Genomic DNA, 14,170 nt, shown 5'->3' with positions numbered 1-14,170 from the left:
GTATAAGGCAGTGCTATTTTTTCCAGGCAGAACAATATTTTTATTCAAACAGTTATTTTTGTTTATGAAAAGCCATTCAAGGTGTGAGAAGCCATTGCAAGACACTTGGGGAATTGGAGATGCCAATGTGTCCATTGTTTTCAACTGGAGTTTATACATTTCTCAACATTGTATAAACTCACCCAAATTAAACTTGCTCTTAATACTTCAGACTGAGTAGGCACTACAAGATTTTCCACCTAATTTTTGTCACGTGCTGCATATTTTTACTCATTCATTCTCTTTACCAATCTCTTTTGCCTCCCTTCCTTTTCTTTTACCAAAGCTGCAACATCCTATGTATTACCTCCTTAAGTCAATTCTGCTTTCCTCTACCCAGCATGTCCCTCAACACGGATTAATCTGTACAAATCTCCTCATCTCCCATCACTGGTTTGCCATTTCTGAACATTATTTCAGATCATCTGCTCCCATCCAGCATGAAGTGAGTTCTGGCAGCAGAAAGACACAGAAGCTTTGCTGAATGTTCTCATTGACTGAGATAGCTTGATAGCAAAGTAATTGCAATTTTTGATAGGAAACGTTTTCAGACGTTAAACCTAGAACAGCCAAAGGGCAGAAAAGTTCTTCCTGAAAGCACATTCCCTTCTGTTTATCACTGATGTGAAACAGCACCCTTCCCATGTGCCGATGAACCTGATTGGCTTTTACTGCAATCTCAGCTTGGGCTGAAAGATAGTGTTGTGGTTTCGTACCGTATTCCTTACACTTATAAAAACAAAACAAAAAAGCAACCTGAGCAAAAAATCCAAACAATTTATTTTCAGTGAGATTAAAAATCATCACTGCGTACAGGAAAATCGTTTATATTTAATAGTTATGTGCAGGAAAGGACAGTGAAATATATTTTATTGTATTCGTATATTATATTTTAATGTTGAAAGCTAAGCTATCGCTCTGTCTTCCTGATATTTTTGCTGTCAGTAACAGGGTAAAGATGTTTTATTACACAAATTACATACTTATAACACAGTGTTTTAAAATGTAAATTACCTGTATAAAAGAGAATGTTGTTCAGTCCGTATAGGAAAACTGCCAATTGGTTTGAATGCAAGCAGCTAATGGTCATAGCAGTTTGCATGGCAAAAGATGTAATCTTCAAGTCTGGGCACCATATACTTTAGCAATGTTTTCAGAAATGCTGGGCAAAAAAAACCCCAACAAAACAAAACACAAAAACAATGATAGGAAATGGTGGGTAAAATCAAAAGCTAAGCAGTTACAGCCCATTTTTTTTTTGTTTTTTAAATTCCAGAGTAAGTTATCTAACACACTTAAGTGTTTTAATGAGATATGGCAGTCTAATTCCCTTTAGAAACAAAGGAAACCCTGAGCCAGTCTTTTTTCAGTCTTCAATAACAACTGTAGGTAATAAATTAATACTTTTATTGACATCAGTGGGAGAAAAGAGTGCAGGTAAATATGGAGACTGTAGACAAATAAATGTCTCATAGAATTATTCTATTTTTAGAATCCTGAATTGTAATAAGCATAGTTTTTTGATGCTAATAGTTAGCATAACATCCTTCAGAAACCTTCCTTCTTCTGAAGTCATCAGATAACGACATTTACTGCCCCTGATGAGCGAGGAGAAACACTTGCTCTTAGATGTCAGATGTAAAGATGTGTCTCTTTACTATTAAGGCATAGCTCTGGCTCTGCTAGTTGAATAGATGCCAAATACTATAGTCCTCGTGTATTTAATTGTTTCTGTATGCCTCGGAATTTAAAGAGAATTTAGGATGTGTTTGGCAGTAGCTCTCCCTCTATAATCAGGTTGCTATGGGAAACCTATTATTCCAGGAAAAGAAAGGGTATGTTTAGTGAAGTGCTGATCCCTCTTCAAGTATAATGTGAGCTTCAAATTACTTTTGAACAACTGAATTTCTATAGTAAGTGTTTTATCATAGTAACTAAGAGAATAATGGTACGGAATAAGGTGTGGCTTCTGCTAATTCTATAGCAACACATTTGATGAAGTAGAAGTATGATTGGAGCAGGCTTACTCTGAATCAAACATCTTATCCTGCTTTTCCTGGGGAAGAAAATGAAATCTATTGTTCCCGAATGTTAATAACTATTGCATTTACCTATACGGTGATAAATAAAGTCTTTGGAATTTATATTTACTCCATCCTGTGTAGTTAGTTGTTCAGAAATAAAATGGATTTTTATCCTTTGTTAAATTACCTCCACAGAGTGAGCCCACCTGATATAACCTAATGAAAACTGCAGTGCTTTTAAAGGTAAAATATGCTTTTTAAGTCACTTCAAAGTTACAGTTATTTACTGCCACCACTAAATCCCCTTGTCATGTTTCCAGTGCTGATTTTGCCACATTTAGAAAGAGAAGGAATGATGAAGTAATAATCTGACTGCCACTTTCAGCAGTTACCAAGCTGCTATGGATGTATCTTTGAGTATTTCAAAAGAAACAGCTCAGAGAAATCCTTTTCCAGAGCACTGACTGAATAAAGTTTCTGTCTGTTTTCAAGACACATCTGCATTTAGATCAGATGATGTAAAGCAGACACTGGGCTTAGCGGGGATCTAGCCAAAAGCAAACGTGAGGAACAGATATAAAAAAAAGTGAGGTGTTTGAATGTTGGTGTTTCATTCATTAGCTAGGATGACAAGAATAAGAAGATCAAAACTCCCTTTCTGCTTGATTTTGCAAAGCCAAGCTGAGCTTGCATTTCTTAAATGCAAAAAACACCCTGTCTGCTTGAAGATGGGATATTCCTCAGTCTTTCCCTGATAGAACTGTTTCACATGAACTAAAATAAATATCAATTGCAGCAAGGACTGTGAGGAACTGTTTCCATTCCTAACACTAGGCTCTCAAGTCATTCTTGCATATTAATTTACACATTCCAGGAGGCATTTCTTAATTACAGAATGTGCGAGAGCCTCATTACAGAACCTTCCTTTGCTTATCCCTCTGGAAGATTTTCCACCTCTACTGAATTCTCTTTTCAAAGCAACTTGTTCAAATGGATTTTACTGTCCTTCAAGCATCCTCCTTACTATATTGTTAACTGGCCTGCTAGTCTTAAAGATGGTTCTTTTGTATATTTTCATAGATTTTCCACAACAGGTAGGTCCTGTTCATCTGGTAGGTACCTATCTACCTAAGGGTGATTGCCTCTGCATTGGGAAACTGGGTTATGTGGTGGTGAAGAAGCTGGTATGTCTTGGATGGATGATAGAAAGAAACTGTGAAATCACCAAAATGTAACCAGGTAGACACATTAAAAGTCTTTAAAGTGTTTTTTTTGTTTGTTTGTTTGTTTGTTTGTTTGCTAAGGGTTCATTTTATACCAGTTACAAATGCTTTCCTTGTTAAATAATTATGGATTAGAGAAGGTGTGCAAATAACATCAATGATTCTGCATCAATCATATCTTAGATGTTGTCAAGATTATCAAATACAACTTCTCATGATTTGGTGAATGAAATTTCTTTTATGATTCTATCTGCAACTAATATCCTCATACAATTGCCCATGCAATGTAGTTTTAAAATAATATATTTTATAAAGATATCATGAGTTATTTGCTGCTAACTCTTTCTTATCTTTTAAAAAAATTACTGTACTTTAAGATGATCATAAGCATGATTCTAGATTGACTCCTGACACATAGAATTTCCATTCAAATGTGCAATGAACATTGGTGCATGGAAAGCTGAAGAGCAAAGCAGCAATAAAATAAGTGGGAAACGCTGTCCAGAATTGACAAGATCCATCCAACTTCAGTTTATTTAGATTGATTTTGTTGAAAAACAAATCTAAGAAATTTGAGTTAAAAGCTGAAAATGATCTGGTTGAATGTTGACGTAAAAGGTCTTATTGTCATGAAACTTACAGTTTGGAAAGCCCCACTAAGATTCTCCTTAAATCCTTTTCTCATCATGATGTTTTTAAAAAAATAGATAGTTATATATAACTATGCAGACAAATTCTTAGAAGTTAGAGAATCGGTGTTATCTGAACTGAGAGCTTTGCTGGGTCTGTTCACTCCTTAAGCCCTGTGGAGTTTTTCTATGATGCAGTTGATGGAAGGCTGTGACAGAGATTATGCTTTCTACTTCTGTGTCCTGAGGTCTAGATCTCATTTTGTTTGTTTTCCAAATGCCAAAGAGAGAATTTAAGGAGTTATGATTTTACATGAATGAAGAAGATAGCATCTTAGACCGTCCAGTGCATAAATGATTTAATTCTAATTTAATTTCTTTCAGAGTTTCTGAGATTTGTGCTAAATATTTTAGATCAATTACAGAGGTTAATTATGCAGTTAAACATGTGCCATAGCTCTCTTATGCAAAACTGATGTATGATGAAGATACAATGCCAATGATTGTCTATTATTGCTGTTTCCATCAGGACATAAAAGCAATACATTTTACTTCTTGTTGCCATGGAGAAAGGATAATTTTGTGGTTTTTTTCTAATAGAATTTATGTGCATACTTAATAATTAATGCAGAGTGACATGTCTTTGAGAGGTAGAGTGTAGAATAAGTTCATTATATCATTTAATTTATTTTACTGAAATTTTACTTACACAAATATTTTCTTCTTACAGGAAAATGTGAATGTGGCCAATGCACTTGTTTCCCTCCAGGAGACAACAGAGTCTACGGAAAAAACTGTGAATGTGATGATCGGCAGTGTGAAAGTGTGGATGGCAATGTCTGTGGGGGTATGCATTCCCTTAATATAATATAAATAATATAAATAATATAAATCTTGGCCATTTATAATCTTCTATTTCCCCTGATTATATAACATAAGTCTATAAGTATTGTAACATAAATAATGTTATTTAAATGAAACTTGAAAAATTAAGTAATCTTACCTTTGCTCTTTGTGTATTTGACTTACTGAGAACATTGTATATTTTACTTTATGTTAATAATGACCACCAATACATTTGAATATTTTGTATTCCGTAACAGTGATATTTCTATCTTCTTAGAAAGTAGAACACATTTTGAAATAATCTAAATGCTTGGTATACATTGGAATCATACTTGTACATTCAGATGGTTTATTTTAGTGTTGACAATGAAAACCTCACTTCTTGGTTTTGCAGTGGTGAATGTTGGCATTAAGAAATAAGATTTAGATATATGTAAATACATACATAAAATATAGTATTTAAAAACATGGTAATCGTATTTGTCCCAAATGCTCTCTTTCTATATTTTATTGGCTTTCTAATAATATTCTTAACATTACAATAGAAAACTATATGAATCATAACATATTTTATTATAACTCTTATTTCTATATAAAAGAAAGAAACAAACAAACCATACTGCTTCATAATCTTTGTGCACACAAAATTTCTAACTACAGGGAATCTTTCTTCCAAGCAGAATGGAAAATTTGAGTTAAAATCTCTACCCAACAATAAAAATAGTACGTAACATCAGGATAATTCAATAATATGAATATGTAGAAAGATAATAATTGGAAATTTAATTTTATTTAAAAGATATGAAAGCAGATAAAAGCACTGAAATGGGATGGATAGATTGTAAGCTAAATAGCTGGAAACCAAAATTCATCATCTTCCATGATTAAAAATATCCATTCCACTTATTCATATTTTACATTATTCAGAGACAATGCTAATACTGCTAATTGAATCGCACATTTTGGAAATCATAGGCAAAATTTCCATTGTCCATTATTAGTTATAGTGATAATTTTAACTTTCATTTTTGGCTAGAGGACCTCACTCTGAAATGATAATCAGCTCAACACTGTCTATTTTCACTCTGCAAGAAACATTCTAATTCACACTGTTATCTAAATAAACTCTTCCCTTAAGTCTAAACAGCATTGTCCATGCCAATGGCAGAAAATAACTAATTCAGTTTAAGGGTGTTTTTTTTTTTTTTTTTTCCCCTAATTTTGAAACAATGAATAGAAAGGAAAATCAGTTCCTGAAATTATGAATCAGAAGTAGACTTAAGCTCCACTCCTTCACTTTTACTCAAGCTGATAGTTTAATCGGTAATTGTTCTCTTCAAATGAGAAGGAATTGTATAGAAAAAAAGCAACTGAAATTCCAATGTCCAGCTTTAATTGCAGTGCACAGCATGTGTTTTCAGAATTTCAGAAGGCCAAGCCTATGATTTTGGTGTTCTAGGGAGCTGAGCTTGTTCTTAATTTTTTCCCTGCAAACTGTAAATAAGCACTGCATCAGCACTGTATCAGGAGTCTTGTCACCCTGATCTCCCTTGGAAGTAAAGGGAGATAAGTAAGCAAAATACAACATGATTATTAAATCCACCAAGATCTGAGCTGGCTTCTGAAATGCCTCAAGAGAGATCAGAACATCTTTTCTCACTTGCAGCTGACTGAACTAAATGAGGCACAGCTGGTCTCTGGAGTTTTAGGCTTCCCAACTAGAAGCTACACTGTAGTTAATAATGCCTGCTAAAAATTGTTGGATTTTTGTGATAGACCTCTTGGATTCCAGTCGTAAATAATTGGCAGATTATTTTTTCATATTCCCACCATTTTCCTTCTTGTTCTATCTATTATATTTTAACATACAGAATCATAGAATCACAAGGTTGGAAACGACCTGCAAAATCATCTAGTCCAACTGTCCTCCCATTATCATTGCTACCACAAGCTATTAAACCATATCTTGCAGCTCCTCATCCACATGCCTCTTGAACACCACCAGGGATGGTGACTCCACCACCTCCCTGGACAGGCCATTCCAGTGCCTGACCACCCTTTGAGAGAAAAAGTTCTTTCTTATGTCTATCCTACACCTCCTCTGGTAACAACTTGTGGCCATTTCCTGGTCATTTCGCATATCTGTTAACATATTTTTAGATTACTGTAGATTAGGTTGTAATTTACTTCTTGAAGCATGTCCCTATATCATGGGATGTATATAGGTGTCTTACTGATCACACTAATCTCTCCCATATACCACTTTCTTGTGGCTGCTGGAGCTCTGGAGCGCTTTCTTCACTCATGTTCCCTTCACTATATTTTTCTCCTTTTTCTTACTAGTCACATATCCTGAGACCTCATTTTTTTATGTCATCCAGTGTTTATCTATGCTTCTGATCCACCTGCCCAAGAAACCACTCCTTCACCTTAATAACTGATTTACTTGCTGCTTCCTTAAGTTTCTAGAACTTCAGCTGTAAGTTCTAAATACAGGAATGTTTATGTCTACATTATCTTCAGAGTCCCTATTGATTGCAGCTTTCTCCTCTCTCACCATTTACGTGAAATCCTCTCACCTTCATGCTCATAATATGAACTGCTTACTCTATATACATTTTCTGCTTCCACTCTGGCTTTCAACCAGTCAAATTTGTCTCCCTACAGTTTCTGATGAAGTACTTTTGTTGTTATCTTTTTCATCTCTTCAACAGCACCTGAAATGACTGACAGCTTCAACCCAATCCTTTAGGAATTGTCCGATGTTTTGTTTGACTCTAACTTTCTATCTTCCTGATAGCGTTTCAAATATTTCTTTTGATACATGGTGTTTCTCATCACTTTCATAAGATTCTATCACCTTTAGCCTTGTTTCATTTCTCCTTTTGCAGTTTATTTTTTCACAGAACTTCTCCCACTAATTTTGTGTTAATGGCACACAAATCTCTCTGTTCCTTATGTGTTTGCCCTGCCTTTTATCTCAACCTGTACCTCTTAAATCTCTTGCTGAACTGCTTATACTTCCCCCCTTTTCATGTTTATTTTTCTACCACTGTTACTACCTATGCAATCACCCTCAGGCTGTAAACTCTTGGTAGTAACTGTCTGCAGAGAACTAAAATGGACTCTGAATGTGCAGTCTGACACTGAGCACTGAGAGCCTGTAAGCATGCAGATAGAAAACCAGCGTTTTGAGATAAAACACATTCTGAAATGAGAAACGTGAATGACAACCTTAATCATTTGGATAAGAATTTTTACCGGCCTTCTCTGACCAGCAGGGATTGATTAATAGCTTGCTTTCCAGACCAGCTGTGTACGCGATGGTAGAAAGACATGAGGTGAAGGATATGATAAATTAGGGTACAACGGAGTGAGACCTTATTATCATGTTTCTGTATGATTGTAGTGAGTCATTCACTTAAAAATTCATCTGCCCATCACTGCAATACCAGGAATAGAGACGTTTCTTCTCCCCAAAGACAGAAGTTGCATGAGGACTCGGAAAAGATTCCACAGCCTTCTGTTAGTACATGTGGATTCTCCTTCCTTTGTCCATGCCTCTGCACAAAGACTTACTGTGGCTAGAGGAGGTCTCTCATGCAGCCTTGGAGACTGCTATGTTCTACCTACTTAAGGGCCCATTACTTGGAGGCCCATTTATTTCAGTGATCATAGAACCATGGAATGATTTGAGTTGGAAGAGACCTTAAAGATCATCTAGTTCCAACCCTCCTACTGTGGTCAGGGTTGCTACTGACTAGATCAGGCTGCCCATGGCCCCATCCAACCTGGCCTTAAACACCCCTAGAGATGGGGCATCTAGAACATCCCTGGGCAACCTGTTCCAGTGCCTCACCACTATCTGAGTAAAAAAATTCCACCTAGTATCTAACCTAAATTTTCTCTGTTGTAGTTTAAAATCATTTCCTTTTTTTCCTATCACTGTGTGCCCATGTAAAGAGTAATTTCCCTCCTGTTTATAAACTCAGTTTAAGTATTGGAAGATTGAAATGAGGTCTCTTCAGAGCCTTCTCTTCTAAAAGCTAAACAAGCCCAGTTGTCTCAGTCTTTTTTCACAGGAGAGCTGCTCCAGCCCTCTGACTATACTCGTGGCTCTCCTTTGTACCCATTCCAACAGCTCCTACGTCTTTCCTGTGCTAGATTTCCAGGCCTGGATGCAGTACTCCACTGGCGCCTTACAAGGGCAGAGTAGAAGTGGATAATCCCCTCTCTCTCCTTGCTGGCCATCCCTCTTTTGATGTAGCCCAAGATACTGTCAGCCTTCTGGGCTGCAAGTGATTGCTGGGTCTCCATCAAGCCATTTGTACACCAAAACCCCAAGTCCTTCCTGGCAGGGCTGCTCTCAGTGAGTTCTCCTAGCCTGTTCATGTATCTGGGATCACCCTGTCACAAGTACAACATCTTGTACTTGGTCTTATTGAATCTCATTCAGTTCATCTGGGCCCATTTTTCAAACTTCTCCAGATCCCTCTGGATGACATCCCTTCCTTTTATTGTATCAGTTGCACCACTCTACTTCATGTCATTAGCAAACTTGCTGAGGGTGCTCTCAATCCCACTATCTATAGGTCATAGATAAAGATGTCGAAGAGTACCAGTCTCAAGAGGGTCTCCTGGAAGATACCACTAGTCACTGGTCTCCACCTTGATATGGAGCCATTGATCACAAACCTCTGGCTGTGACCATTCAACCAATTCCTTTTCCACTTTCAGTCCATCTTTCAAATTCATATTTTCAATTTAGAGTTAGGAATGTGATGTGGGACCATATCGAAAGACTTGAAAGATTATGTAAGATTTGCCCTGAGGTATTGCAGTGCTGCTCCACAACAATATTATACATCATGCTTTCTTTGACTTTACCAAGTTTTTGATTATTTCTTGTGGAAATTAAATACTTTTAGTGCCAACAACAGCACATACATGAATGAAGCCAGCAAGAGTTCTGTCTTGGCACAGCTGTGTAACTCAAGTACAAAAGGTTTAATCTTTATTTATCCTGTGTCCTGGTGAGAGGTCTACTTCTCTCTCACCTTTGAGGTTATGGCTGTCCTACAAACTGCAGCTGTGTCCTGATCTTACAAGTATTTCCCCTACTGTCTCCAGTAATGTTTTTCAGTGACGTCATTGTTGGCTGCTCCACCTCATTGGGCTGACTGTTGTTCTACATGTTCTTCTCTCTTTCACGACTGAGGGCAGGCAGGCAAAAAGATTTCAGGACAACAGTAAAGATCAATATGAAATTGATCTAATAATGCTCTTAACTCCATTCATTTTGATTTATTCTATGGACCATGAGGGGCCTAGCTGTGAGTTCTTTTCATAGCATAGTTCTTAATCCATTGAAGAAATACACCAGAAGTCCTTCTGGGTTTTCAACATGCTACTAGCAGGTGCAGGATTATGCTCCTGAAAAACTCTATGATAAGAACAACAAGAAAAAGATATTGGTTGAAATTCTGCACAAGCTTTGCTGGTGCAAATAGCAAGGACTGCAACTCATAATGAGTAACACATAGCAGGACCTTTACATAGCAATAGGGATGATCCCATTCTGTTTTATGTCAGTATTTCAGTCTCTGGCTTATATACTGTGCAAACAAGATAATCAACTTTGAAGGGATCTTTTCATATTCAGTCACAGGTGCCTGTATTGTCTTTCTCATTAAGAAACAACCAAAACTCTGGTCATCCCAGCAAGCCAAATTTTGACTAGTGGCAAAATCAGACTTCAAGAAGCATGATATGTGTATTTTCAAGTGTGCAAATTGACCTTGATTAGTTCTTAACTTTTTGTTTTGGCCACAACACATCAAAATTTAATCATAACACTGTATGGAATACAGTTAGGTAATTGAATAATTGGCATATCACAGTCTTTTACATGAAGGAGTACATGCAGCTATCTTCTTTGTCTGTTTTTCCCAATTCCTCTAGGCTCATTATTTTGAGATTCTGATTTTGGTTTGAAGGCTTGTAAAAGCTGGAGGAACTGCTTTGTGCTTAGGAGAAAATATTGAGCTAATAAATAGCACTTCTCTCCTTCTTCAGGTTTGCATTCACACCTCTTTCTCCTCTAAGAGCAGGAAATCCATGTAGTGAAACTCTACATAAGAAGGTATTTTTATTTTTTTAACGAAATGAAATCCCCTAGTAAATTAATTTTCACCTCTTAGACACAGTCTCTCATTGATTAATTCACTCACGCTCTCACACTCACAGACCTGCAAGAGCACAAATGTCTGGGTTAAAGTGCTTGGTCAGGATCATTTCTGTGTGACATGGAAGATGGACAAGAGCCACCAGTCATCAAGCTCATAGTAGGTCTTTTCTTCTTAGTGAACAACCACCTGGTGGTAGTCTTTTATTTCCTTTAGAACCCACCACTTAAGATAATTTTCTTGACTGATTTTTGCCCACTTGATGATTTTGCCCACTTTCACACAAGCCTTGTACTTTTTGTCTTGACATCCTTAGAACAATATTGTTCCTGTTGGGATCAAAAGGCAAGGCATGACATATATATAATATACTCTGTTTTGATATCCTTTTCTGTGGAGCACTCAGTTTTTTGATGACATCAAGTCATCACGGTCTTGACAACACATCGCTCAGTTTTCCTGATGTGAATGTGCTGTTGGATGTCAATGCAGGCCATGATTTTACCCTAATTCTGGTGTTTCTTCTGGTGCTTACCTAAACATTTCCATCCATACTTTATTTACACTAGCATTAACATTTCTAGTAGCAGCCTCTATGTTTTGGCAGAAAACAAGGGGAAAACTGATTTACAAGTCTACTTTTATTTGAAGATACAATTTCCAGCTTTCTGTTTTAAACTTCAGGAGCAAACAAGAAACTTCCAAATCATGTTCTTAAAATCACTGAAGAATTATAGGATCACATAAACATTATCTGTATGTACAGTGGTTGATGTCCCTCCTAAGAGGCTACCCCTAATAGTTATGCTCCTTTGAACATAAATTACTCTCCAGCTAGACTAATTAACTTGATTCAGAGGATGTGAAGATTTCATTTTTGGGAATATAACTATGCACTGTTATATGGTAAACAGCAATGGTGAATTCTTTTTAATGAAGATTTCTAGGTCCATACCGCAGAAATCATGAATGACATTTATTCTCTCATTCTCTCTTACAGTGAGGCAGAAACATGATATTTTTAGATTGCATGCTCTTATAAGACTAATAAGTTCATAACCATAATGAGAGAGCTGTGATTAATGATACACTTCATTAAGCAAAGCTAACTATTAATATTATGGTGCAGTTGCTGTTAGACAGGTTTCTCATTTCTTGCAGTAATATTGCTTCACAGAAGAAATATATAGTATATAATGTAGCTAAAATGCTTAGTAACAACAGTTAGAGAAGAAAAAATATATATATATCAGACTATCATCCAATTAAAGACAGCTTTTGATAGTATTTGGCCTGAATATTCAGAAATATGGATTCAACTCCTGACTCTGCTATGGAGTTCACAGACCATCAACTGAAAGTCTTATAATCATCAACTGAAAGTCTTCAGTTATCTAAATGTAGGCACCTTGTATGATTTCTGATGTCCATATCCAACCATAGTGTGCCTCTAAAAGAACACAGGGATGCTTGTATAGTTACTGCCATCATGAGGAAGTCCTTGATGCTTTAGATTATGTCTATCAGTGTTAGGCATATGAACTCAACTTGTAATTTCTCTTTTGTTCCTTTTGTGTTCAAATAAAAGTTTTTTCCTCTCCAACATATTTTTCATCTTTTCTATTGAAACCTCCTCAGCACAGGGGCCAAGTTCTCTTGACTGAGAAATCTGAAAGCATGCATGGTATATTCTATATTAAATTTAATTATATAGATACTATAGATACTTACTTTCCTTTTTTTTTTTTTCTTTTTTTTTTCTTTTTCGAATTTACTACAGATTTCTGTCCTGGTGACCCTGGTGACTCAGACATTTGTGCAGAAATATAAAAACTTAACACTTGACATAGATACATAAACCATTTAGTTTGTTCAGCTTTTAAAACAGCATAAAATGTGACTTAGGTTTGGATTAAGCTTTCTAACAGAATCTTTCTGTTAAAATAAGCAATAAAGGTCTATTAATGTATCAGTTTTTAAGTTGACTGAGAGGTATTAATTCACAAAGCCTGAAAGGGTCTTATACACTGAACTTCATGTGTTGGTCTATAAGTAGCCATTATGTTACACATAGGACTCCCTTATATTGAATTCTGTGTACTATGTGCAACTAAATCTTGTCTCTGAGAAAGGCATCCAGCCATGCTCTAAAGACTATTGGCCCATACCAACATCACTAGATAGTTTACTCCAATAATTATCTTCCTCGTATAACTGTTTTTTCACTTTTCAGATTGTCTCAATTTGTCAGTACCAGCTTTTCTCTCTGGTTCTCGCTTTCTCTTTCTTTGGTAGTTTGAGAATCCCCATTCCAATACCTTCAAAGAAGAGAGTTCAGATGTTGCAGAAACACTTCTTAGTCTTTCTTTTTTTTTTTTTTTTTTTTTTTTCATTTTGTTTTGCCTTTTTTTTTTTTTTTCTTTCTTTGGTTAGCCTTTTCCACAGTAAAGTGAATAGATACAGATCTTTGAAGGTCTTTCAACAAGTCATTTTCATTGTGCTTTGAATTCTTTCTTTGGACCTTTTTGTGACTCTTCCAAGTTTCTCAAAATCTTTTCAAACATGGATTATCACAGTGTGTTTCCATCTCCTCAGTGCCCTAAATGTTCCTATTTACTTCTGTTCCTATTCATTTCTCTCCTTTTACATACATGTGAAGATTGCATTAGACCTCTTCATGGAAATTTCAGTTGAGTTGCCTGTCTGTTCCATACTTCAAGCTGGAGCCACAGTCCAACTTTATTAGACTTGGACAAAACGTATAATGGAAACATAATAGAAAATAAGTATTTTGTGTTCAGTTTCTGCTTGGTTTCTCTGACTTTATTTTTCATAGCTGGCATTCTCCTGGTATTCCGATTTTCAAAAAAATAAAAAACAGCGATCCACTATTTTTCTTTCAACCAATTGTTTTAGTATTTTTGGGCAGGTTAACAAAGCCGGCTCATTTAGAAATATTTCTCCCAGATATATGATTTTTAATATTCTTTTATGTTAATAATATAATAGAAGGTAATTTACTATTCTTAGGTAATAAAGAGAAAATCCTGTTTATACTTAAATATATAGAGAAATATTTGTCTCATTTAATATTTTGTTCTAAACTGGGGATCCTGCATTATGCTGAGATCTTTCCTGTTCGTAATAGACATTTAAAATTTATTGTTCATCTCCTTTTTATTTTCTGGTCTCTCTTTCTTCTTTTTTTCCCCCCTCTGTTATGT

The 14,170-nt window shown here is 35.9% G+C and overlaps 1 protein-coding gene across 2 annotated transcripts in view; it reads left to right on the top strand.

Annotated features, from left to right (window-relative positions):
* Nucleotides 1–14,170, top strand: part of ITGBL1 (integrin subunit beta like 1) — a 131,361-nt gene that overhangs the window by 104,713 nt on the left and 12,478 nt on the right. For both annotated transcript variants that reach the window (XM_090129210.1, XM_090129204.1), the window contains exon 8: nucleotides 4,646–4,762. In XM_090129210.1, the coding sequence (XP_089985336.1) occupies nucleotides 4,646–4,762 (117 nt within the window). The remainder of the gene's footprint in view (nucleotides 1–4,645; nucleotides 4,763–14,170) is intronic.

The sequence above is a fragment of the Phasianus colchicus genome, chromosome 1 (genome assembly GCF_987193195.1).
Source record: "Phasianus colchicus chromosome 1, bPhaCol1.hap1.1, whole genome shotgun sequence".
NCBI lineage: Eukaryota > Metazoa > Chordata > Aves > Galliformes > Phasianidae > Phasianus > Phasianus colchicus.
The sequence above is the reverse complement of the archived record's forward strand: the minus strand, read 5'-3'. Positions and strand labels throughout refer to the sequence as shown.